This window comes from Camelus bactrianus, chromosome 13 (genome assembly GCF_048773025.1).
Source record: "Camelus bactrianus isolate YW-2024 breed Bactrian camel chromosome 13, ASM4877302v1, whole genome shotgun sequence".
Lineage (NCBI taxonomy): Eukaryota > Metazoa > Chordata > Mammalia > Artiodactyla > Camelidae > Camelus > Camelus bactrianus.
The window spans coordinates 61896602-61922123 of NC_133551.1; the positions used below are offsets into that span (position 1 = coordinate 61896602).

Here is a 25522-nt window from a genome sequence, read left to right on the forward strand (position 1 = left end):
CACCATTATTATTAATTTTATTTTGACTCCCTTAAATGTATTTGGTCCAAAGTGCCTTTTCCTCTGAGGTTACCCTTGAGCCATCTAAGCACATCCACCAACAATATGATAATTGTCACTTGAGTCTCACAAAACCCAAGAAGGCAGAAAGGGTAGAGACTGTTGTGCCCCTTTCCCAGATGGGCAAACTAAGGCTCAAGAGAAGTGGCTGATCCAGTGTCATAGCCCCCAAGGGGCAGAGTCAAGTCACTAGGACATACTTTCCACCATCTCCCAACCCAGTCCCCAGTCAACCCAAGCCACACATCCTGAGTGGTCAGGGTGTCAGGACTGCTGTCCCCAGCACTGAGCCCCAGGCCTGGTTTGGTTCGGCATGAAGTCTATCAAGTGAATATTTCGTGGACCCACTTGAGAATGTGATGGAAACAATAGACACCCTCCCTAAGAAAAATGTACATGTGGCCCACACACATATAGTACATTTCAGAGGGTCACAGATCCTGGTTAGAAGGCCCTGCCCTAAGTTTTCAGAGACCTCTTCATTGCTACCCAGAGATGACCTCATCACACACTCCATCTGCTGAGTGAGAAGGAAGCCCACTGACTTCAGCCAGGGGACCAGAGACCACTATCGCCCACATCCGGGCCTGTGGTCACTGCTGCTCCAACCACCCCAGGGCAGGCACTGCCCGAGGCTGCACTCCTACACGGCCACCAGGCCGCTCCATCCAAGTGCTCTTTGTATTTCAAAAAGAGAACATTTATTATTTATTTGTTTCCTCATTAGAACTTCCTTAATAACAACACAAAGTAAAGCACAACAAAACTTATCAGCAGATGCACTGGGAGCACACTGACCATTATCAGTCACAGACCAGATGAAGGCCACAGTGTGACTCACACAAACACAGCATGGCCTTTCTCAGGGCTCCTGGACCCTCGTGCCAAGCGCAGCGTGTTTCAGGTTCAACCTTTGCTGCCTCATGACAAATACAGGGGTTGACACCGAGGAGGTCTGGGGTGGGGAGCAGGGGTGCAGGAGCTGGGCCAGGGAAAGGAAGCTACTCCCCTATTCTGATAAAGACAATCCCACCCCACCCCTCACCCAGGCACTCTGCCTCTGTTCTGATTCAGATGCTTGGACAAGTAGATTCTAAGAAACAGTATGCTTCCTGGGCTGATGAGACCTGCTCCAACATCATCAGGGACATAAGCTCAGTAAAGCCAGGCCTGGGAGGCACCGGAAGATGGAGAAGGTGCTGGTGGCTTTGTTGGGAGCCCTGGGGTAGTAAAGGGGGAGGAAGGAAGGAGACTCTGAAGACAGGCTGCTGCTGGTACATCCCCGACCCAGAGTCTGAGCATCAGGAAGGAACAGTGTGATGCTTACGAAGTTTGGTTTTGTTTCACCCTCTGAATTAGCAGACTTCAAACACTTCCATCTTCACAGAAATCAACAGCGAGACAGCAGGGCATACAGGCTCATGCCAGTTCTGTGTGTAAAGGCACCAGATGGTCTGTTATGAAACACATTTTGGTCAGAAAATAGCTGGGGCTTTTTGGTTCTTGGGAAGACAACAAAGCTAGGAAAAAAGGAAGTGTGAGTGGTGAAAGGTGTGGGTGAGAAGGCAGCTTTGGCATCAGATCTGGGTTCTACTCTTGACTCTACCCCTTCCACACTTGTGGTCTCAGTTTCCTCATCTATAAAATGGCAATAACAACTTCTTAAACAAATCCAGTTGTTAGGTTTCATGCATTACCTCGGGAATAATGGGGAGGTGGGGCTCAGACAGGACAGAAGCTTGGGGAAACCTCGTCTGCATGGAAGGAGAAGGGAGGAGCTCTACCAGACAGCAGTCACACAGATGACCCCCACTGTCACAGGCAGGCTCTGGGAGTCTGTGGGCAGCCAGTTACACTGGTTCCAAGCACTGAAGGGGACTTGCCAGGGGGACTTTGGGCCCCTTCTTGTGGAAGAAGGGCAGAAAGAAAGTTCTACGCAATGCAGCACCATGGAGGAGCCTGGGGGCCACACCTGCTGTGTGTGCTTTAAAGTGCCAGCCACGTGTTGTCTTTGGTCAGGGGCTGCCCTTCCGTCTCTGAGCCCCCAGGGTCAGGGGCTCAAGCCTGGGCCCGCTTGGGCCCCCACGGAAGGCAAGCTTGAGGATGCAGTCCTCTCACGAGGCTGCGGTGCCCTCCTGTGTTCAGAAGATGACAGAAATGAATGATCCCACTACTTTCAGTAAGGAGCAGGGGCGCCTCCAGGGAAACCTGGGTCCTTAGAGAAAAGGGACAAGAAATGCTTTGGTTACCATCCCGACACCCACAGCAGAGCAGAGCTCGCTCGAGAGGGCAGAAAGCTGGCTATAACACTGTGCTTGTGCTGATGCAAAACCAGCTTCGGAGTTGAACCAGGAGTCACTGAATAAATATTCAAGGCATCTTTCAGTTCTCAGAGAAAGAACAGGGTTAAAAAAAGAAAAACCTCTCCTTTCTTCTGCTTGACTGGCTGCCGCTTTGATCTGCAGGCTGACAGCACTGTCGAATGGAAGAATGTGGCTAGGGGTCCTGTAGCTGGCCCCTGCCCCCGACGTGGGTGGCTTTGGTCTGTCATGTGTCCTGCCAGTCCCAGGCCCTCAGAAGTTGAAGTGGTCATCCGGCTCGGCGCCACTGCTATCAGGCTTGTCCCAGTCGACAGGCGAGAGGCACTGGGCGTAATGAATGTCCTGTGGTGTCAGTCCGGTGTCCAGGACCTGAGGGTTCGTCCGAGACTGGGCCAGCCTGGAAGGCAGAGCTGTGTGAGCTGGGGGCTGAGGTGCCAGTCCAGCATGGCCAGTGCCAGGGTCAGAAGTGAGAGGGCATGGGTGGGAAAGTAGCTGGACACAGGGCCAAAGAAGAAAGTCCTACATGTCAGGAGAGGTGGAGCCTCTAACCAGAGAGCCAAGCCTCGAGGGTGAAAAAGCTCAGAAAACTGTGGGGCAGGTAGTGGCATTCACGCCATCCATGGCTCCATGAGAAAATGCCCAGGAAAGAGGAGAAAGGGCAGTGCTGCAAGGACAGCGAGAGGCATGCGTGGGAGGGAGTCTGGGACAACCGTGGAAGACTACTGGCTTTAAGTACATTCAACATACTGCTCTTCAAAAAGTAAATTCAAAAACAGGCACAACTAAATGTCCAAAGAATAGGGGAGAGGTAAGTAAATTATGGCCCATGTCCTTAAAAGAACATAAGGCAGTCAATGAATGAGGTGTTTACAAAGAGTTTCTACCATCCTGGAGAAATGCTCCTGATATGTTGGTGTTAATGAAAATCAGGATCCCCAAATACAAATATGAGGAGCTGATCAATGCAAAAAAAAGTCTATGTATAGAATTAGCATGAATTAAGCCCCAAAGTCTGGGCTGTGGGATTATGGAATGGTGTTATTTCCTGTTTAATGCTTTTAATGCTGACTTTCGGAATTGTTAATTAAGGGCATGTGATACTTGAGTAATCTGGAAAAAGCAAATGGAAGATTTCCTTCAAATAAGGGGGTTGAAATCAGCCAGGGAAGCAGGAAAGATGGTAAAAAGAATCATGAAGGGCCACACATGCTTGTTTCCACCAGCTCTGGCAGGATGAGGTGGAGAGGGCTGTAGTGGGTTGCTGAGGGTCCCAAGGAAGAAAGGGAGGCCTGACTGATCAGGGCCCAGCGCTTGGAAGCCTGAGCTGCCCGAGCCTCTCCTTAGCCATAGCCTTCTCAGTGGTGCATCCCCAAGCTGAAGGTAGCCACAGACAGAGATGGCCCCCTGGGAAAATGGGGAAATGCCACCACCCTCAGGCTAGACCAAGTATCTCCCAACGGGCCTCACATCCCTCCTCTGTGTAACGCCCCGTGGGCTCAATTAAACATTGTCTCCTCCCTGCCCCTTTCCATAAACGCAAAACCTCTGGAGGGAACAAAGCCTCCAAAAAAGCCCATTTTTGAAGGTGACACCAGGTGTAGGAAGAGGAAGCAACCTGAGCTGCAGTGTGTTCAGTTCAGCTCAAACTGTGGTATAGCAGCCACTAAAAATAGATCAACAGCAAGAACTTTCTAGCAGACCTGGCCAGATAGGAGCTCCCGCCCCTGGAAATATTCAAGTTGAGATTTTTGCTCTGGAGAAGGTTAGTTCATGTTCTCAAACATGGCAAAGGGCCCTGGAGACCAGCCCCCTAGTGCCAAGCCTCCTTCCCCAGCACAAGGAGCCCAGCTAATTTTACCTTGAAAATGCTTCATCCAGGCCATCATCCAGCTCCTTGGGGAAAACAAAGCAGGAGATATGAACCCTCAGTGGGGGAGCCCATGCTCACAGCAGGGGTCTGTCCCAGGCCTAGGTAAGTAAGCTACAGGGACTCAGGACACAAGCTTCGGAGTCTGGTGGGCGCCTGGAGGAACAGGCATAGGCAGGCCTCCCGCCTGGCTACTGCCACCAGCATTTCAGCGCAGGGACCCAAGCCTGGGATGTGGGACAGGAGAAAGGGCACCTGGGTTTCTAGACACTGGGGGTTCTCTGCCATGACTCAGCGACACCTTAGGCAAGTCACTGCTCCTCTTTGATTCAGCTTTTCCTTCCATAAAATGAGGGGCATGGACCAGATGATCTCTATGGCTTTCAAATTCCAAGAGGGAGAGGATGAGAAGGTTTTCTCGCTTTCACCCACTTCCAAAAGCCGAGCCAAAATTCTAAGCTCATGAGGGCTAGGAGATGGCAGGAATCCCACAGCCTAGATGGGAAAACAATGGGCAAGGCTCCTTCCACAGCCTCCTGAGAGGACGGGCAGGTAGCAAGGGTGGTTCCCAGCCAGAGAGAACAGGCTCACGATGCCCGCCTGGGGGACACTGGGTGACCCCCAGTAGGCAGTAGGATTTGACAGTTTTTCAAGCTTCTTAACATTCCAGGTTTTTTTAAATTAAAGAGACATGACAAGTAACATGTCATTCTGCAATGGATCCTAGACCAGAAAAGGACACTGGAGGGACAAGTTGAGAAATATGAATCAAGGTCTGTAGATTATGTAACAGTGTGTATTGTATCAATGTTAATGATTTTGGTCTTTGTAACATAGGTATGTAAGATGTTAACAACTGGAGAATCTGTAATGTAAGGGAACAGTAGCTCTTCGTATTGTTTTTGTAAAATTTTTGTATGTCTAAAATTATTTCTAAATGAAAAATTTTTTAATAATAAAAAATCAGGTTCTTCTGGGAGATTCTGCAGGCAGAGGTCATCATCCTCATTGAACGAATGAAAAAGCTGAGGCAGAGAGAGGTCAGGGCACTTGCCCGGAGTCAGAGCGAGTCAAGGGCCAGGCTGACTGCCCAAGCCTCAGGCTCCTCATTCATGGCCGAGGGGGAGGGGTGTCAGCAGTAAACTGCCCGCACCGGGAACAAGAGGGCCTTTGGCTGGTCCTGTGGTGGGCAGAGCTGTGGATGCTCAGGCCAAGAGGCTGAGCATTGTGAGGAGACAGCTGTGCTGGGAACCAAGCCTGTTGGGGACGCAGCCCTAGGTTCAAAGGGGACATTGTTCATGTCCTACCCTGGGCCCGGTTGCTGTTAGCTGGGGGCTGGGCCTGGCCTTCCCAGAGGCCTGCAAGTCATGGGTGCCAGGGCCTGCACCCTGGAGCCACCTTAGGTCTCATCCAGGGATCAGGCCGAGGCTCGCTGGATCCTTGGGAAGGTCCCCAGGCCACACGAGCACTCACCCAGACAACGCTGCTGCTGTTTAAGGCTTGAGGCCGCTGTGCCTCGTCCATGTTAGTGGTGTTAGCGCTGACCGTGGACAGTGGGGCCTTGGCCATCTCTTCCAAGTCCAGCAGGTTCCCAGTGGCGACCACTATGAGGGGTCAGGCATGTCAGGGGGAGAGGAGGCTCCTGTGTCCAGCCCCATCTCTTGGCCCCATCATGGAGCCTCCTGGGCTGCCCTGGTCCTGACTCCCTCTGTGGGCATAGCCTTTGTAGGCCTATCACCCAGAACACCCAGAGCCCCACCCTGGCACCTCCCAAAGTAGCTAGACAATTGTCTACAGGGTGGGAACCTCTCTCCCACTCATGGTTTAGGCTGGCATTCATATTCACAACAGGTATTAAGTTTTCTAAGAGATCACACAACAGGATGTAAAGTGTATACGAAGAGATGTACACGCAGGTTTATATGTCATAGGGACATGTCTGGAAAAACACACACCAAAACGAGTAATTTTTCCCCTTTACCTACATTTGCTAGTTTATCTACAATGAACATGTATTATTTACTTAACAACAAAACAAATATAAAAAAACCAGGAGTTTACCCCAGCCCAGGAGGGAGGGGGCCCTCTGGATGAAGGGCAGGCCCCCTGCCATGCAGATGAATCCAGCCCCTCCCCCTACCCAAGACTCACGGCTCTTCAGTGAAGGGGCACTGTCTCGGCAGCCCCCACCTAGGACGTCTCCTCCGTCTTGGCTGGCTTTCTCCCTCTTCTCCTTCTCTGTGGGACCAAGGCACAGTGTGTTGGAGCTCTCGACCCCAGCACTCCATCCATAGCCATCACTGGGCAGGGGGTAGGCTGTGGCCAATCTCAGGGGGCAAGTGTTAGGGCTCCAGGAGGGAGGAAAAAATCTTTGCATATTTCACTTAATCCTCACAAGGACCCTGACAGAAGGAGACAACTGTTCCCATTTCTTCAGATGGGAAAACTGAGACTTAGAAGTGAATGGACCTGTTCAAAACCATAAAGCAGGCAGGTGACGAAGCTGACAGTCCAGCCCTGACTCCAGGGCCCTTATCATCCTCCCCACCGCCACTGCTCTGCTAGTCTCCTTCAATGCCCCTTCTATACCCCACCCACCCACTACATCCACAAACCAGGCTCACCTTCCTTGGATACCTGCCAAAGCTCAAAGGCGACTTTGAAGGCCTGGGCTACTGTGAGGGTGACAGCTTGGGCCTGAAAAACAGGAAGTGGGGTTGGGAGGAGGGGTATAGCGTTAGGCAGGTAACAGCAAGTCTCAACTGGAGGCCCCAGGACTCCAGGCCAGGCCCACCTTGGCTCCATCCCAGGCTCCGGAATGCCTGATGAGAGGAGGCCCCTCCCAGGTCACCAAAGCAGCCCAGATGTAATGAGACCACACCCTCCCCAGGCAGTTGGGGCCCCATCTTCACCACCTGCAGCCCAGCCCAGGTTCCCATGGGTATTCTAACCCCCACCTTTGCAATGGCTGTTCACCCCCACTTTTTCCCTTCCCCTTTGGGCTTCTCTAAATGCCATTAACTGTGAGGCTTACTTCCTTGAGAAGGCCTCCCTAATTACCTGAGAACTTCACACAGTAACTCAGCCTTGAGAATTAGAGAACAGAAAAGCCAGAGTTAGAAAGGGCCCCGCCACTGCTGGAATGAGCCACAGATGAAGGACAAAGGTTAGAAGCTGGTAAGTACTATGCTGGGTCAGAGGGGCTTATAACTGGATACCAGAGAGAGAGAAAGAGGCTTCTACATTTCCTGGAAGGAGCAAGATGTCAATGAGTGTCCAGGGCAGAAGACCAAAACCATACAGTGCAACAACCCACCTGTAAAAAAGGGCCACACCTTGGCCCTTAACTCCAGGGGACTCCCATCCACCCCTTCTCCCGCTGCCGACCTCTCTGCAGCAGCATGCACCTGGAAGTGTTACCAGCTCACAAGCCTGTGTCACCCGACCTGGGTGCTCCCTAAAGGCAAGCGTGGGTCTGAACACTCCTGATTCTTAGAGCAGCCAAAGCCCTCCAGAGGTACCAGCAACGCTGGCTGAACTGCATGTGCCCGGGAGCAGGTCTCCTGAGGCCTCACACTCCAGCCAGGATCTACCCTTAGCCCACCTTCATCTCAGCCCCTTCCTCTCTGATTCCAGTTCAGGGTTAATCAGCTCAGCTTCTGGGAGTGGAAGTCCCAGAGCTCGCAGCTGTAGCTGGAAGTGACATGTCGCTTCCTTCCAAAAGCCCGTCCTGGGGAAGAAAGCACCAGACTCTTTCAAGTGCACAAGTTCAGGCCTAACCAGCCTCAGCCCCACTCCCTTCCCCTCCAACAGACAACTCAATTTAATTGAAAAATGAATCTGTGGCTACTGCCTTTAAAACTCTTTTTTTTTTTTTAAATTTAAAACTCCTAAACAAGCTGACTGATCCACGCCAATTAAACTTCACGATGTATAAAATCTCATTTGAATGTCTCTGTCATTTACATTTTTCATGGAAGTACAGGCGCTTTATGGAAAAACTTAAATATGGTAATTAAGTATGAAACTCTTCACAGCTGTTTACAATTTAAGCTGTCACGTCTGAATCAAGTTTAATAGACCCAGTTACCATTGAGAATTGCCCATGAACTAAAAATATGGGCTAATTACCAGCCAGCGTCAGATCACTATACACCCAAGCAAGGGTTGGTCACCCAATGTGGCAGGGAGATGGGAACACCATTATTTGTGCCTCCAGGAAATCTAGGGGCACAAGCCTGATACTGCTTTTGCATAAATCTGCTTATTCATTTGCATACGTCCCCGCCCTTTCACCCTGAAGTTCAGAGCTGCAAGTTAAACCAAATATAACTCAAGATGCGGATACGTGCAAGTGGCTGCAAGCCCAGGCTGGGCAGCCACTGGGAGCGGGGTGAGCCCTGTCTTCCCGGTGACGGTAGGAATCTGGGCACCAGCATTAGACAAAAGGACTGCTCAGGCCTGTCCATGGAAAAGCCTTCCCTGATTCCACAGGCCAGGTACCTGTCCCTCCTCTGAGTGCCTCTGGCCTGTGGGTCTGTCTTATTAATCTGACCCTTGCCCAGTTTTTGATGTCCTTGTCTTGTTCTGGGTAACCAGGCTGTTAGCTTCTCACAGGGGCCAGATATACCTTAGGGCTGCAGACCTGGGCCAGGAGCCCAGGATCCAGGATCCTAGCCAGGTACTCAAACCAAGTCAGGCCAGGTGCCCTGCACTGCCCTATTGTCCAGAAGCATATATCCTTGTACAAAAGGATTACCTGAGGAATGCCACTGACCCCGTGAGAACAGTTCTGCCCCACCCTACCCCAGGCAGAATTAGGAGGTATCACTTTGCTTATTATCGGCCCACCTGCACTGCAACCCTGGGCTCCCCATCGATGCTCGCAATGGCAACTTCACTTCAGATCCCAGAGACTGACGCGTTGGCTGAGGCCTCCATGGTGGGCAGATGGAAATATTTCGCTGTAGAGAACCTTATTCTGGCCGTGCTCAAAAGAAGCCACCAGGGAAAGGAGGCCTGCTGGTTGTGCTGCCTGAGTTGAGCTTAACTGGTGGCCAACCCAGAAGAGGACCCCTTTCCCCTCCACCCTGGGTGGGTCATAGGCCTCTTGCTCATTCTGGCAGCCCATGGAGGAAGGGTGGGGATGTGGAGACTCTGGGCCCCTGGCCAAAAGGAAGGTGACGTCAACATCCAAATTCAAGGCTCCCCTGAGGCTGACTCTACCTTGCTACTCACCCAGCCTCCAGTGACATCTGAATTCTCAAACCCCAATCAAACCACTTAATTTTGCACCTCTGTGTCTTTGCACAAGCTGATTCCTGTGCTCGAGGGCACCCACCCTCTCACCACTCTGTCCCCTGTTTCTCAGTCTGGCAAACTCCTACTTATTACTGATCTTTCAAAGCCCAGTTCAAAACGTCACCTTTTCTGTTAAGCCTTTCTGACCTCCAGCACGACTTAGCAGCCTCCACCCTAGAACAAGCCCCTGTGTTCCAGTTACTGAATCCGGGCTCTTTTCTCCCATTGCTTCCTTCCTATCTTCATGGCTAATCCCTTGGGTCCCCAGTGCCTGACACAGGGCTTAGCCTGTGACAGGCAGCAGCAAACATCTGTGGAGGTGTCTGCCAGCAGGTGGGATACATTACCTGAGGCACCCATTTCACCTTCCATCTCCTGCTCAGAAATGTCCACTCCGCCCTGAGAGTCTTGGGATCTCCAACATGACCAGACCACGAGGCCATAACACACTGGCAGCTTGGGCTTGGCTGAGGCCTTGGGAGCCACAAGGACACCCTCTGGCTTGGTAGCCTATTTACACCACCCTTGGCTGGGCTCTCTCTGAGAAGCCTCCCCAGGGATCCCTGAAGGGGAAAGGCTGGAGAAGGATAAGCCACGATCTAGGCAGTCAGCCCTGACACAGATGAGAACAGGCCAAGCAAAGCAAAGAGTCTGGGCCTCAGTGTCCAGCAGAAGCCCTTCCCTCTGCCTGATGGCTCTGCTGTCAGCACCAAGCAGTGGCTGTCTGTTTTCCTCAGTATCTGACCACTTGATCTGGGGCAGGCTGGTTTTGTTCAAGCCTGTCTGAGGTCCTCTGACCTGAGGCCAGGCCTCCCTTAGCCACTGGGCCAGAATCTGCTTTCTTTTACCCCCGACCTCCCCATCCCAGAAGTCTCTGCATCTTAGGAGCCCTCACTCTGCAGCAATGGCCATGGGCCAGTGGCCCCTTCCCAGTGCCTGCTCTGGTCAGTGGGGAGGAAGAGACAAACAATGGGGACATAATGAGCTTGTTCTGTGGGAACAAGGCCGTCATGGGAGAAGCCACTGCAGCAAAGGAACCTGGGGAATCACGAGGCCCTGGGTGAGTGTCTGGCGACACTGAGTCTGCAGGAAAGAAACGAGGTGCACAAAAGAAACTGGAACCTTTCAGAACAATCCTGAAGGTCACTGAGGGGACCTCATTTTGCTGAGGGGCACGCAGCCCAGAGAAGGACAGGATCTTATCCACAGTCACACAGGCTCAGGCCCCTGGTTTGTCTCCTATAGTGCTCCTTTCCAGAGACCTATGGTGGGCTGAATTGTGCCCCTGCCCCAAGGTATCCACATTCTAATCCCTGGAACCTGTGAATGTTACCTTGCATGACAAAGGGGGACTCTGCAGATGTGATTAAGTTAAGGATTTTGAGATGGGGGATTATCCTGGATTACCCAGAGGGCCCAATCACAAGGGGCCTTATGAGAGGCAGGAGGGTGAGTCAGAAATAGCAATGTGATGACAGAAGCAGAGAGGGAGGTGGGAAGACGCTACACTTCTGGCTCTGAAGTTGGAGAAGGGGGCTCTGAGAGGAAGCAGGAAGCCTCGGGAAGGCATTTGAAGACTGTGATGTCCTGGATGTATCCGTGAAGGGCAGGGTAGTGGGGAAAGGATCTTGTCTTGTCTCCTTGGCTATAAGGACCATAGGGGACAGGGACTGGGGCTCTGGGCTTTGTACACAGAGGTTAACAGAGGCCAATCCTAAATCAATAAATGTCAGGAATCTCCTCACAGGGCGGATGCTCAGACTTCGGGAAGAAAAGCTTCAGTGCCAAAGTCTGACTCACTCCAGCTGCTTGCCATGAAGTTCAAGAATGCGCAGAGACCACCGAGGTCCCACTCGTCCCAGCTAGATGTGGTCAGGGTGGCTTGGAAATGGGGCAAGGGGCTCCTGGCTCCTCACGAGTCATGCCGGGAGAGGAAGAAACATAGGTTTAGAACCTCACTCTGCCTGACTGGCTACATCATCTTCAGCAAGACAGCTGACCTCTGTGAGGCTATTTCTGCATTAAAAATACAAAAATAATGAAGATAGTAACAGCTCCCACCTCGCAGAGCTGTTCTGAGGACTAAGTGAGATGATACCTTAAAGATGATCCCTGAAACAGGCAAAGAGTAGGTACCAAATATGGCCATTTCCCTCTCTGCTCTAGCCAAACCAGGTCCCCTGAAGGCTCTCGCCTTCGCCTTTCACCATCAAATCACATTATAGAGAGGAAGGGGCCCAGGATGTTCACTCACTGAAAACATGGGCTTGTCACTGCCCACAGGCCAGGCTGGCCAGCTCACCCTGACAGGTTGCCCACTTGACTGCAGCCCTACTCAGTGCCCTCAGCCCTCAGCACCACTTGGGGTCAGAGATTTCAGATTTTCTTTAATTGATGTCACCTTTGGGCTTGCCTCCCTTCTCCCCCGACAGGGCCCCCAAGGGCAGCCAAGGCGAGCCTACAGCCTGCCCGAACCCCAGCCCCTCCATACTGACCATCTTCCGCTTGCTGCAGAGGAAGGCATGGCATTCAAGATTCTCATTGTGCTGGCTCTGCGCGATGTATGCAAACACTTTGTCATGCATCTTGTCTGCCGTGCAGTAGGAGATTCTGAAAGACAAGTGGTAAGTGTCACCAGACTCTGTCACAGGGGCCTGACCACATCCAGAATGCCCTTTAGAGCATCTCCCCTGAGTTCCGGGGAGCCTGCCATCCCAGTCCACGAGGGCAGGACTCTGGGCCTGGCATCCAGGCCATCTATGCGGGGGGACCAGGCCAGGCAGGAAGGAGTCGGGGCAAGGAATGGAGGAAGGGCACTTCCCTCCTCTATTGAGCCACATCTCAAAATAGCAGTAGCCATTTAGGCACACCAGGCAACATTCTAGATATCACCTCACTGAATTCTCAGAGTTGTCCTCTGAAATGGGTTCTATTACTCCCCTCACTCCTCAGGTGAGAAAACTGAGGCTGTCTCAGACCACCAACCTAGATTCCAGAGGCCATAAACACTATGCTGCCTCTTGAGGGTTTGGGTTGACCAGCTGGAAGGAGAAGCAGGACACTGCCCTGCCCTGCAAGGCCCTTCACCTGACCCCCTCTTCCCCTACCCTATCTGTCCCTGCTCTGATCACACCCCTACCCGGAGGTCAGATGAGTTCCAGGCCCATCTCTCCCAGGGTGACTAAGACTGCTGACAAGTTCTCCTGGAGCTACGGCCGGGGTAGAGGAGCTGAGGGTAGGGCGGGGGTCTGGGAGGGAGACACAGCAGCTCCCTTCCCTTGAAACACCTGTTCCCCCTTGTCTGATCCCTCCATGCTGTCTCCAGTCATCCTGGGAATCCCAATCAGGAAAGAAGTGGCAGAGTTCAGCAGACTCCCTCACCTCATGTGGCCCCAGCTTCAGTCTCAGGCATCAACAGAGGGATGAGTACCATGTAAAACCCCAATGTGGGCAGAGGGAGGGGACACCAGGTTCCCACCTGCCTCTTCTCCATCCCAGGGGATCCAGCCTCCTGTTCTAAATGTCCTGGGTTCTTGGTATCAGTCAGCTAGATCCTGCTTTCTTTAAGCCCCAGCAAGGTGCCACCTCCCCTGAGAGGCTTTCCCAGATTTCCCCAGGCTGGCCCCTCCTTCTCTGCCCTCCTGGGAAACACTTATACTCCCTTCTATTTCCTCCTCTCCATTCCGCCTTGACTGGAAGCTCCTTGAGGGCAGGGGCTGGATCTGACTCCTTACCTGGCCCAGACCTCAGCAGAGCAGGTGTTTGCAAAGTGTTGGTTAAAGGAGGCAGGTAGAATCAGGAAGGTAAGAGGAAGACACCAGATCTGGAAACTCTTAACATCACGCCCCCACCCCCAACTTAGTACTGTCTTGTGCTCTAGCCTGCTTAGCCTTCTGCTTGTAGACAAAGTCAGAGGGTAGAGGGATGCCTGCTAGATTGGGGCCTGCTGGACAGAACTCTGGCCTCAGTATTCTGGTCCCAGATCAGCCATAACCTCACCATGAGACCTAGGGCAATTCCCTCTCTAGGCCTGAACTTCCCTGTCTGGAAGATGGACCTGAGCTGTCTCTTCCAGCTCTGAAATCATACAACTGACCAGCCAAGAGAGAGGTGGGTATAGCATGAGGCTCCAAGGGCTGGGCTCTGCCTCCCTGCAAAGAGCCCCCACCCCTTACAGAGATCATCTACACTCTTGGCCTCAGACTCTGCCTGAGGCCTCCCCGGACGCCTGGCCAGATGTCCAGAGCTGAGCTGCTGCATTCCTAGCAAAAAAGGCAGTGACTGTGCAGCTCTCTGCTCCAAGCCTGACTCAGCAGCACGCATTGGGGGTGGGGGTGGGGGTGGGGCGGGGTGGGGGTGGTTCCCAGACCCGCTGAAACTAGTGATAAGGGCAGCAGCAGATGCCATTTAGCCAAGCACTCATTGTGACCCAGGATCTGTTTCCACCCACAAGTACAGATGAGGGGACTGAGGCCCCAAGGTCACCCAGACAGGAAGTGGTAGAGCCTGGATTCAGAAAGGGACTCCATCCACTGCCCTGAGTGGCAGAATGAGTATGGGCAATGCTGAGCATACCTGTAAATGGACACGTTCTCAATGAGCTGCTTGGTGATGTTGTCAGTCAGGATGATCCCCCGTGGTGACACCTTGAGAGTCACCTTCTGTAGTTTCTTCCCGCTGGCCTTGGCCTTGGGACAGACACGGGTCAGAGGAGCCTGCCTGCCTCACTTGGGACCCACCCTCGTGGGCTACACCTAGCTGCTCTAAGCCCCAGACTCAGGCCCACGTGAGGCCTCAGCTTAGGTGACTGGTAGACACGGTGGGGAAGACAATTCAGCCAACACCCTCTTCCGTAAGAACCAGGGACAAGTCCTGCTCACTGAGTACCTGCTGTCTGCCAAGCACTGGGCCTTGAGTCACCCTCACAGGAGGCAAGGCTTCGCCTTAGGAGGAAACAGACTTGGGAGATTAAGAGACTTGCCCAAGGACACATAGCTAGGAGGGATCTCACACTTTGGGCTGAATGTGCTATCACAACCCAGCAGGATAGGGACTCTCCGCTCGACCCACTGTACCTGCCAGGGCCTGACCTAAGGGGGCCAAGGCTCATAGGGCCTATGCTCATTCAGTGCTGGGGAGCAAATCCAGTCTTGGAGGGCTAATCTGTCCCTCAGGCCACAGGGACAGGTGACAGATTGGGTGACAGCAGTCTCCCCACTACCCGCCCCTGGCACTAAGGTACCAACCCTAGGCAGGCGGCCTGAGCTGGGGGAGGGGAGGCTGGGAGAGGCCAGGGCCACACAGCTGGAGAGGAGGACACAACCCTGACCCCGCCAGCCCAATGGCTCCCCTCTAGAGTCTCTAAGCTGGATGCAGAGGGATGCATGGGCAGGGAGAGCTCCGACACATTCAGTCAGGGTAACATGCGGGGATGGGTGCCACCCCAGGGAGAAGCTAGCCCTCGCCTCATGATCCTACCCGGACCGGCTCACCGTGGCCACGATCCTCTTGACTGCGGCGGCCGACAGCTCCTCGCCCTTGGGCTGCTCCACCAGTGTCATGCCCAGGTACTTGAGGCTGAAGAGCATGCCCTCGAGCAGCGTCTCCCGGGTGTCTGTCCAGTTCTCAGGCAGCTCTGGGCAGAGGAGGATGGGCTCTCAGACCCTGCTGGGCAGGACCCAACCACAGCCACAGCTCTCAGCCTCCAATCCCTAGGAAGACCCAGCAAGGGTTCCCCGCCTCTATTATTTTTATCTTTTAATAAAGGGCTAACATTTTCCAGTATGTACCAGCACCACGGTAAGAAGCTTTACATAAAATATTCTCATCAATCCTCATGACAACCTATGAGGTAAACACTTTTATCATATCCATTTACAGACAAAGACACTGAGGCCCAAGGAAATCACATGACCAAGTCCACAGAGTCAGCAAGTACAACAGCCAAGATCTGAAGCCATATTTTCAAGTTCAAAGCCCAAACTCTTAACTTCAGTGCTAACACTTGCTGAGGGCAAACCACACTACTTTCTGAGTGAAAATTCAACGCAATCCTGTGTCATTTGTGTTACTCCCACTTTCCAGATGAGGAAACTGAGGCTCAGCAAGGTGAAGTCATTAGCAAAGGCCACATATGACGAATAAAGGCCTGGAGTCAGAATTCAAAACTGGGTGGCTCCCATGGCCCCAGCCTGTTCTGCTTTCCTCCATTTGCACATCCACAGAGACCAAGAGGTAGGGAGGAGGGGACCAGCAGTGAGACAGCAGCCCAAGGACAGTGGGGGTGGGGTAAGGCTCAGTGGGGAAAGGAGGAGGTGATTGCTCAAATGACATCATATGAAGGCCACCTGATTCTGGCAGACCTGCACAAATCCCAGCTCTGGACACGAATCTCACACAGCAGGGCACAAGGAAAGGATCCTCTGGAATCTCTGACTGTGACTGAGATCAGGAAGTTTGGGAAATGAGGGGATGAGCCTGGCTTACTGGGTGGGAAGGAGACCAGGAGGGAGAGTCAGAAAGAGGCCCCTGCACCACCCATGTGGGAGAGGGCCCTGAGCAGGCGGAGGGGCAGGAGGGGAAGTGTGGTCTTCTTCAGTGGTTTTAACCACCCGTAGGGTTCCTCCCCAGAGGCTGGGAAACAATGAAGGCAGAATGGAAGGCAGGTCTCCAGGGATCCTTCCAAGCCCCCTCAGAGGACAAATGAACATCCCACACCCTGCCAGTTAGAGCCCTTGGCCTGTCCCTCGTCATCCTCTCTCAGATGCTGCACTAGGAGGAATTATGAATGTACCCATTTTGCAGATGAGGAAAATGTTCTTCAGCCTCATCCACAATTTGATAGAGCAGGATCCAGACAGGAATCAGCTTCCAGGGACCACAGAGATGGCCAGGCCCAGCTTCCCCAGACCACTTCCTGGGAGGAGAGCTGGGAGAAATCCTGTGCCCTCTGTCCCTCCATGCCTCTTCCTGCCCCTCACCCCCAGCTCTGATGGAAGAGCCATAGGAAGAAAGTTTAGGACTGGGGATTGGTGGTTCCAGGGCAACTGAGGCCCTGGCAGGGCTGTGGGCTCCTCCTAGAAGGTGCAGCCTGGTTCCGGGTTCCTGACCTGTTGGGAGGGAAAACCTGGGCCCAGGTGGCCCTGTCTGGGCTGGCGCTGCCCCTCCTAGCAACTATCTGAGAGCCCCAGTGGCTCTGTTTCCTTCTCTACCAGCCAAAAGGACCCTTGTACACCCACATCTCTCTGCATTTGACTTAAGCAAGCCACTATCCCTCTCTGAGGCTGTTTCCTCATCTGAAAAAGAATGCATGTTTGTTTGCAGGGGGGTGGGGGGAAGAAGAGGTCATATAAGAACTCACAGATGTACCCAGACCCCCCAGATTGAGATTCAGGAAAGCAGGAACCTGTTAACCCATCATCCAGAGCCTAGCATACAGCTGGCACTCCATATGTGCTGAGTGAAGGAATGACCCAGACAACCCCAAGGCTCCTTTCAGGCTTGCAACACTTCCAGCCCCATCCTCAGTTCTGGCCCCTGGCCCACTGTCCCAAAAGTCCATTTCATTTGATCCTCCAAAGAGAATCAGAAAGTCCCCGAGGTGTCCCAGTCCTGGATTTGGTGATGGGAGCCCCAGAGCAACTCAGACATGGGCCTTGCTCTCAAAGGAACCAAGACTATCACCACCATCAGGCCAAAACAGAGCTATCAAGTAACATATACAACAATGACAAAAAAGCAGCAGCTCTTACTATTACCTTGAACACTCACAGCTACCTTGCAAGCTGGAATTCTTCCCCATTTCACAGATGAGCAAACTGAGGCTCAAAGGACAAGTAATTTGTCAAGTTAGTTGTCTACTTGACTCTAAAGCCCAAGTTCCTAACCATTAGGCAAGACTGTCTTCCCAGGAGGCAAACTACCCTCATTTTAGCAAAAGGTCAGAGAGAAGTTCCTAGAGCCAGGTATTCTGCCCACCCCTCAACACCAAGTCCTAATTTCTGAGGCATCCCCTCTGTAGGTAGATGCCCAGACCACCTCGAGATCCATCTAAGCAACGATAGCAAACTACGTGCTGCCATGCCTGTCACCTGTGTCCTTCGCAGACATTGCTAATCAATTCCAGCTCTATTCTGTCTGATTTATAGGCTTTGAACTGTTTCTAAACACAAGGCTCCAGGCAAGCAATACCAATCGATTAGAGGTGGCCTTGTTCATCTCATTATCCATCCCTGCCCCATGGCAAACATCCTTCCTCCCCCCAATTTCATGTCCCCTCTCTCTCATTTCCACCAGCTCAGCCCTTTCCTGGCCCCTCTCCAAAGCCACTTCCGCTCCCTCCATTCCAAAGGGCCAAAGCTTGCCAAGGTCACAGATGACCTCTTTGCTGTCAAAACATTTCCCAGTCCTCCCTGACCTCTGAAATGCTTGGCATTTTTCTGCACTCCTCCTTCCCTTGCCTGACCCTTCTCCTCTCCTATGGCCTCCTGGAAGAAGGCCCCGGTAGACTGGTTATCACTCATCAGCCTCAGAGACCCTCTGCCCAAACCCCTTTCCTGAAGGAGGGAGCTTGTACAAGGTCACACAGCAAGTCAGAGGGACCTCAGCTCTCAATTCACTACAGGTAATTCCCACAATGACTGTTGGGAGTCACAGGTTCCCTAGTGTCCTCTCTCACATGACATCTCTGCAAGCACGCATACCCACATGCACAACAGAGGTCCCAATCACGCAGAGCTTCTTTCCTTGATGTAACATTTACTTTCCCACTTCTGCGCCTTGCTCAAGTAGCTCCCTCTACCAGAAATGCCCTTCCCATTGCTTGATCAAAACACCTCACATCCAGCCTCTTCCAGGAAGCCTTCTTTGAGGCAGTAGAGCCTAGTGGTCAAGAACAAGGGCCTTAATCCTTGCATCCCAGTTCTGACACTGAGTGATCTTGAGCAAGATAATTACCTTCCCTGAGCCTCAGTTGTCTCTTCTATAAAATGGGAGAAACAAAAGTCCCCAGCTCACAGGGCTGTTTTGATCCTTTGATGAGATAATAAAATAAGATAATGAGATACTAAAATACACAGGGCCCTGCTCATGGTTATGTCTCCTGGGGCCTGGTCTCTCCCGCCAGGGGGTTCCCTTGCCTCTCCTGACCATGGATTTCCCTCTCTTCCTCCCGTAGCCACATTACCACTACCAAGCAGCTGCCTGATGTGTGCTTTCCTCTTGAAGGACTTCTGTTCCTGTCTATTTCCCCCAGGAGCTGGTATGGAGAAGGTGCGCTCCTGCCCAGTGTTGCTGTTCTGCCTCATTCTACTTCTCCTTGCCTCCCATCACGCTGCCCTCCAAGGCCCAGGTTCCCAAGATCCTCCTTCCCCTCTAGGGAACCCTGCTTCCGCTCCTGTACTTCTGGACATGAATCACCTCTTCAGTGAGGTGTAAGGTCTCGCATGCTCCACGTTCTCCCCGGAAGAAACCAGCAACTAGTAGCACTCGATCAGGTTCACTACCACGCCCGCCCTGTGCACCACCCAGCCGCCTCAGATAGCCACACGCTCCTTCCCAGGGGGAGCCCAGGGCTTCAGGAAGAGCTCCCAGAGGCCCGAGGCAAATACAGGCCTAAGTCCACAGCCCTGTTCCGGTCCTGGTTATTTTTGGCCTTCTGGTGGGTAATGACTATGCTATTTTAACTTTGTGATTTTACAGATGACCTGCTGTCAGAGTTAGCTAGGGAGGGATGGACCATATGCCCAGTTTAACTCACGGCTGCAAACATGAGTTCTTTCCTCATTAGGGGCCCCCTGCCCAGGAGTCAGAGCTGGGCAGGGTGCCCTCATGCTCCTTCTGCTGCCCTGGGAGACTCAGCCTGGCTGGTGTCTGGAACATCAGAGCTGTAGCCAAACCCATGAGCCAGGGAGCAACCTCCAACCGGTGCCCTGGCCTCCAGCCTCCTCCTGGGTGAAAGATGACCTCATAAGCCAGAGTGACATCTCAGAAGGGGACTCAAGCTCTGCCAGAGTGCAGCTGCTTCTCTAGGCCACAGTCTCCTTATCTGACAGATGGGCTCAGTCCCTCAGGATTGTCATCAGAAAAAAGGTTCTCCATGCGAAAAGTGCTGGGCAAATTTCAGAAGGTAAGATTATCAAAAGAAAATAATTAAAAAATGATAACAGCAGCAGCTACCATTTCCTAAGTTTCTACTTACACTGTAAGAGAAAAACATGCTGTCAAGGTCAAAATGATGAGGTCAGGAGATGGGCTGTGAGGTTCACAGTCAATCTACCTCCCTGGTCCTCAGTTTCCTAACTTGAAAATGGGGACAGTAACAGTAGCCACCCCATGGGGCTGTTGTGAGGAAGAAATAAATATACATGAGATGGTATGAGAACCGTGCCTGGTAGATACCAAGTATGAGTGAAGTGTCATTACCAAGGGTCAAGTGCAAAGAGCTTTAATGTGTACACAGTCATTTGCAGTCTTTTATGAGAAGAGTCAAGGATATATTAAGATTCCCATTTCACAGATGAAGAAGCTCAGAGGAGTCTGGCCCTGGCTCAAAATTGACAATGCTGGGCCTTGAATACCACAGTTGTGCTCATTACCCTCTTGCAGCCCGCTACGCCCCTTTCCATGCAAGGCGAGCCAGGCTCAGGACCACCCAGGAGAAGTGGGCATCCTTCCCTGCAGGGCCGCCAGAAAGGAGCGTCTGGCTCACTTTCGTTGGGAAGTGGATAACTGGACTTCTTCAAGCCACATACCCCTCCCGCAGCCGCCAGACCTGTGAGAAGCAGAGTCCCAGCCTCCAGTTAAATGTCCCTTGCACTTGCTGTTCTCTCTGGCTGGAATGCTGTTCCCAGATTCCTCCCTCTTTGTATTCACATGTGTGTTCCTTGTCACCTGCTCCGAGAGGCCTTCCCTGAGTCCCTGCACTGACATTCTCAGTGCCCCACCTTTATCTTCTTGGAGGGTACTATTTCCACATGTGCCACCTAACACACCACACTCAGGCTGCAGAGAAGCCAGTGCCTATGCAGACTAGGGCAGTAAGAGCTCCTGTTCCCGGCAGCCCTGCACCACTGACAGGAAGTGGCCCTCAAACGGAGTAACTGAAGAGCACAGTCTACACTGCCTCCAGAGCTCCCCACAGGGTGGCGCTCCAGTCACCGAGTGGAAACTGGCTTTATCTTGTCCACTCTTTAGACTCCCTTCTCACTTCTCCTAACGGTATTTCCTGGGACCTCTTCCCAAATAAATGACTTGCACTCAGATTCCTGTCTCAGCATCTTCTTCTTGAAGAACCCAAAGCCACCACCCTATCTAGGGAAGCTGTCCCATTATTTTCTCATTGCTTTATCTTTTTTTCTTAGCGTCATCACTACCCACACCCCACACTCACACCACTCATCTGCACCCGGTCATTCTGTCTACCTCCTCCGCCAGATGGTAAGTGCTATCTGAAGAAAGACCTACTCATTCACCAGACTCCCCAACACCTCTATGAGAGCTCAATAAATACTATGTCTTGGGAGTTTATTTATATCTTTCACTGGAAACATTCTAAATAAGTATGAGTAGATCCTCCATCCCCTGCCTACCACCACGAACTAGCTTTACTGAAACCTGCAACTCAGATTTCCTTAACAGTTCTCAATGAGTTCTCTGACAACCCACTGAGGAGCCTGAGGGTCACAGGGACTCCTCTTAGAAATAAGGGTACTGAGGGGCCAGGGGGAGCCACCCTTCCAGGCAGCTGGAAAAAAGGAAAATCCCTGGCCAAGGACTGACAAAATATTTATGGTTCCTGAAGAGATGGGGAGAAAGCCATGTGTGGAAGAGGAAGAGAGGCCTCCTCGGAAGTCAGGACTAACTGGGAGACAGGGTGCCACGAGGTTCAGTGCAAAGAAGCCTGTCTACTGCTGGCTTTGCTCTGTGACTTCAGGCAAGCTGCCTCTCTTCTCTGGGCTTCAGTTTCCCCACAAATGAAACAATGATCATGCCAATCCCAGCTAAGGACCCTGAAGGGTGAGGAGCAAGTCACAGCCAATAGCAGGTGTCCAGTCTAATCCTAACTCCACTGGCTTCAGTTTGGTCCCAAACTCAACCACAGGGCTCAGAGTTTGAGGGCCAGGTCCAAGGTCTGGCTGGGATATACCACCCCAGGCCAGGCTGCCGCAGCACTCCCACCCCAGACACACCCCACAGCTTCTCTCTGCTTGTGGCCACTGCTTTCCTCACTGGCTACCAGCCCTGCCCCAGTCACTCTGAGGCCAGAGTCCACGGGGCAACAATTTAGACCCCTGGGCTAGGGATTTGGAGCGAGCTCTTGGAAGCTCTGTGTTGGGGCCAGTGACTCCACTTCCCTGAGACTCAGGTTCCTTTATCTGTACAATGAGTCTGCTAAGAATCCCTGCTCTGTCACCACACAGGAGCAAATGAGATAATGGAAGCAAAAACACTGTAAAAGGTAGAGTGACAAAAGCAGCAGTTACCATTTATTGAACTCTTTCTCAAAGCCAGGCAAGCAAAACATGATTTCATTTAACCTCCCTCCCGCAAAAAAAAATGAGGTGGGTATTACAGTTATTGGCAATTTACAGATGAGAAAATTGACTTAATAATGAGGGACGGGTGGTGATTTCCCCAGATCATCCTGGGTGTAGAAGACTCCAGGATGGCACTCTGGGCTTACTAGGGGTCTGTGTAGGAGGAGGGGGGCTCTCCACTCCTTTCCTCTGAAGATGTAGACAGCTTCAGAGCCCCCAAAACTTGTCCCACCACATTAAGAGTCTCCTCAAAGGTTCACATGACAGTTGAGGGGAGAGGAGCGGGGGAGAAGGAAACCACCAATTAGGTGCCAGAAGAAAGCATTACTGTCAATAACCTTCTCAACACCTCTGCCAGGCTAGAATTTTTATCCCAATTATGCTGATGAGGAAACTGAGGATCAGAAAGGAAGAGTGACTTGTCCAAGACCAGAGCAGGCACGAGGAACTCTTTTCTACCACCCAAGGTGGCTACCTCTTCCCCTTCCCAATATTAAGTGAGGCTTCTAAGATTCCTTCCCTTGCCCAGGCCCCACCCTCTCCCTTATCGCTGGAGAAAACTGTAGGGTTTCCCCACTGGAACAGGCCATCATTCTCAGAAGTCCTGGTTAAATCCCACAAATATTTCAAGGAGTTATTCTGGGAGTCAATAAGTGTGGGAGATGGTGCATCCCTGGCCTGGTCCAGCCTTAATGATCTCTGACCCCACCCCCACCAGCAGGCACCAGCTGTGGTTCCCAATGCCAGGCTTGTCTTGGTTTAGGAGGCAGCTACAGCTGGAACAGCAGAGTGGGGCAAGAGGAGGGGCAGGGCCGGCTCCCTAAGCCCAGACACGCTGGCACTCCTGGGCCTAAGGAACTTGGGCTCCCCTGGTGGAGCCTTGGAAGGCAAAGAGGGAAGTGTGCGACTGTACTGACAGTGGTTTCCTGGTACTGGGAGAAGCCAGGGTCCAGGCGGTTGGTATAGGGGTGGGGTGGAAGTGCGCAGGAGTCCTGGCTTTGGTTCCCTACCTATCAGGAAGGCTTGTGTGACCCCAGGTAAGCCACTCCAGTTTCTCCTTGTGAAGAAGGAGGGACTTGGGCTGGGTTTTTCAGGCCTCAGGGGATGGTGCCAGCTGAGAGCTCCCTAAGAGTAACTGGAGACTCGGGGAGAGGTAGGGGAGCCGGATGAGGCCACTCCCAGGATACCAGCCGCCCCGGCGAGAGGTAGCAACAGAGTCTGCCATTCGCCTGGGCACCCAGGGACTTCAGAAGCCCAAGGGGGAAGATGCGAGAAAAAACAGGTTTAAAAAATAGCCAGGATGCCAGCCTCACCACCTGGACCTATCTAGAGGAGAGGACAACAGGGTCTAGATGGCCTGGTGTGTGGTACCTCTTGAGACCCCAGGCTGAGCCTCGCCCCCGACTACAAGGAGGTACCTGCGAATCCCGGCTCAAGCCTGAGTCGGTATCTGGGCGCCCAGGAGTCAAAAGATGACCTCGTGGGTTGGACTGGGGGAAGGGGACAAGTGGGGTCCCGCTGGCCGCTGACCTGGGGCTAGGGTGCAGGGGTTCGGGAAGAGGGCATTTCCCCAAGCCCCTACCCTACTCCCCCTCCCCCAGGTACCGACGCTGAGCTCCTGCTTCCCCTAGCTGTCCAAAGCAGGGAGATGCTGGGGTCACGCAAGTCTCTTCCTGTGACCTGCAATCCCCTCTGACTGCAGCCCGCACCTGGGGACCCTGAGCTCCAGTCTCTTCCTCAAGCTTCTGCCCCTCCTCCCCAGCCGCACAGCGCTGGGGCGGGAGTGGGAGCACAACGTGACCCCGGGCCACCCCCAACCCCACAAGGCCGTGCCAGGTCGCGCGGGGCCGCAGGTCAGGCCCCGTCTCTCCCCTCGTAGCCCGCAGGAGGCCGGTCCGCGCGCCCCGACCCCCTCCCGGCCCCGGCGGACGCGCACACACTCACTCCGGTGCCGGCCGCCGCCCCCCCAGCTCTGCTTGGCGAGGCTGGGGCTCCGGATCAGCGCCCGACCAGCAGACTTGAGCGCGTCCATGGCCGCTCCGCCCGACGCCGCCGCCGCCGCCAAAACTCCGTCAGGGAAAACTTTCCGCCGGGGCCAGGCGGCGCGCGGGCTCCGCGCTCCTCCCCTCCCCGCGCGAGCCCCACGCCGACGTCCGACGGGGCGTGGCGAGGACAGGACAGGCCCCGCCCCGGCCCCGCCCCCTCTTCCCTGCCCCGCCCCGCCCCGCTCGGACTCTGCCTTAGCTCCTTAAGGCTATCCAGACAAAAGAGCGCCCTTAAGGCAGGAAGCCCAAAGCCCTAGACGCCCCCTCTTTTCCTCCCTCTCCCCAATCCCCCTATTCCCCACCAGGTAGGAGCCTGAGGGTCCGAGAGCCGCCGCCTCCGCCGCCTGAGGCAGGGGATTAGGATTTCTAGACACCTGAAAGTTACTTGGAGACCATTTGACAGGTGAGGAGACTGAGGACTGGAAATAAGGGGCTTGTTCAGGAGGAGGGTGGTGCCCACGGCAGTGGAAGGCATAGAAGGAGAGATGGTGGTGGTAGAACTTTGCTGGGAATGGGGCAGGAGTATAACGTTTGCCTTAGCAAGACCCACTGGGCACTTTACTCACCCAACAGACCCAGCCTCCTCCCTAGCACAACCTGGGCACACTGGGCTGCCCCCTGTCCACCCTACTCCCCAAGTAGCCTCAGAGGTGGTATAGCCTAGGTGTTATGCTCTGAGGTATGGGATAGAAGCCTTAGCTCTGACACTGACTTGCTGTGTGCTTTCAGGCAAATCTTTCTCCTTTCTGGGTCTGTAAAATGAGATGATGTCCTGTCCTTAGTGATCCTTCCAACCTGCCAGGGCCAAGTGCTTCATGACCTTGACCCAAAACCCTGCCCTGCTTGCTAGGGAGCACTTTGAAGGGAGTCTGGATTCTAGAATTCCTCAAGCACAGATTTTCCAAGTCCAATATTTAGAATTCTCTCTAGGATCCTGTGCCTTTTCATCAGGCTTTACCAAAGGAGTCAGAAGGAAAGTACTTATATCTAGGTCTTCTTCTTGAGGGTGGGGGTAGAGGGAGGTTTTGCCTCAGCAAGGTGAATTTCAGCCTCTGGGATTGCTTCTGGCTCAGAGGCAGGAGTTCTGTTCCTGTGTTGGGGAAAAGATGAGGCTATGCTGTCCCCAGCAGAATAGGGAGCCTGACATTCTTCTCTCACTTTATAAATTAAGTAGTTTTTTGGCCATTCTGTCCTTTGCTCCAACAACACTACAGCCCGTGGCAGACCCACTTTACAGATAAGAGCGCAAGGACTGGGAGAGAAGTACTCAGTACAGGTCTCTGCAAGTCAGAGGCCAGGACTGAACTCAAACCTAGTCCCTTAGGCCAGAGTAGAATGCAGGGGTCTGAACTCAACTTTCCTTCTTTGAGTGGTTGTGAACTCACCTTTCTG

At 53.1% G+C, this 25522-nt stretch overlaps 1 protein-coding gene and 1 long non-coding RNA gene across 5 annotated transcripts in view; one reads left to right on the forward strand and one right to left on the reverse strand.

Annotated features, from left to right (window-relative positions):
- Window positions 1–24238, reverse strand: LDLRAP1 (low density lipoprotein receptor adaptor protein 1). 4 transcript variants are annotated; one of them, XM_074377144.1, is made up of 9 exons: window positions 24030–24238; window positions 15042–15184; window positions 14125–14237; window positions 12045–12159; window positions 6873–6945; window positions 6400–6486; window positions 5722–5852; window positions 4240–4271; window positions 1–1490 (listed from the first exon to the last, which is right to left on the reverse strand). In XM_074377144.1, the coding sequence occupies exons 1-9, from the start codon at window positions 24115–24117 to the stop codon at window positions 1451–1453; spliced, it is 822 nt and encodes a 273-aa protein (XP_074233245.1). In that variant the 5' UTR covers window positions 24118–24238; the 3' UTR covers window positions 1–1450. The 4 variants fall into 4 exon arrangements, with proteins under 4 accessions (XP_074233245.1, XP_074233242.1, XP_074233243.1 ...); XM_074377141.1 differs by having other exon boundaries at window positions 1–2778; XM_074377142.1 differs by having other exon boundaries at window positions 4240–4274.
- Window positions 24239–24281: 43 nt separating this feature from the next.
- LOC141579627 (uncharacterized) overlaps window positions 24282–25522 on the forward strand; it is a 29065-nt gene continuing 27824 nt past the window's right edge. The window contains exon 1 of the long non-coding RNA XR_012511384.1: window positions 24282–24533. This is a non-coding gene — a long non-coding RNA (uncharacterized LOC141579627). The remainder of the gene's footprint in view (window positions 24534–25522) is intronic.

What these genes read in the sequence shown, in the direction of transcription:
- LDLRAP1 (XM_074377140.1), bottom strand. Translation starts at nt 24,117, where the DNA reads ATGGACGCGCTCAAGTCTGCTGGTCGGGCGCTGATCCGGAGCCCCAGC. An exon ending in GGGCGGCGGCCGGCACCGGA is followed by an intron (nt 15,185 to 24,029) that starts GTGAGTGTGTGC and finishes TCCTCTGCCCAG; the next exon opens with AGCTGCCTGAGAACTGGACA. An exon ending in GAGAACGTGTCCATTTACAG is followed by an intron (nt 12,160 to 14,124) that starts GTATGCTCAGCA and finishes CTTGTCTTTCAG; the next exon opens with AATCTCCTACTGCACGGCAG.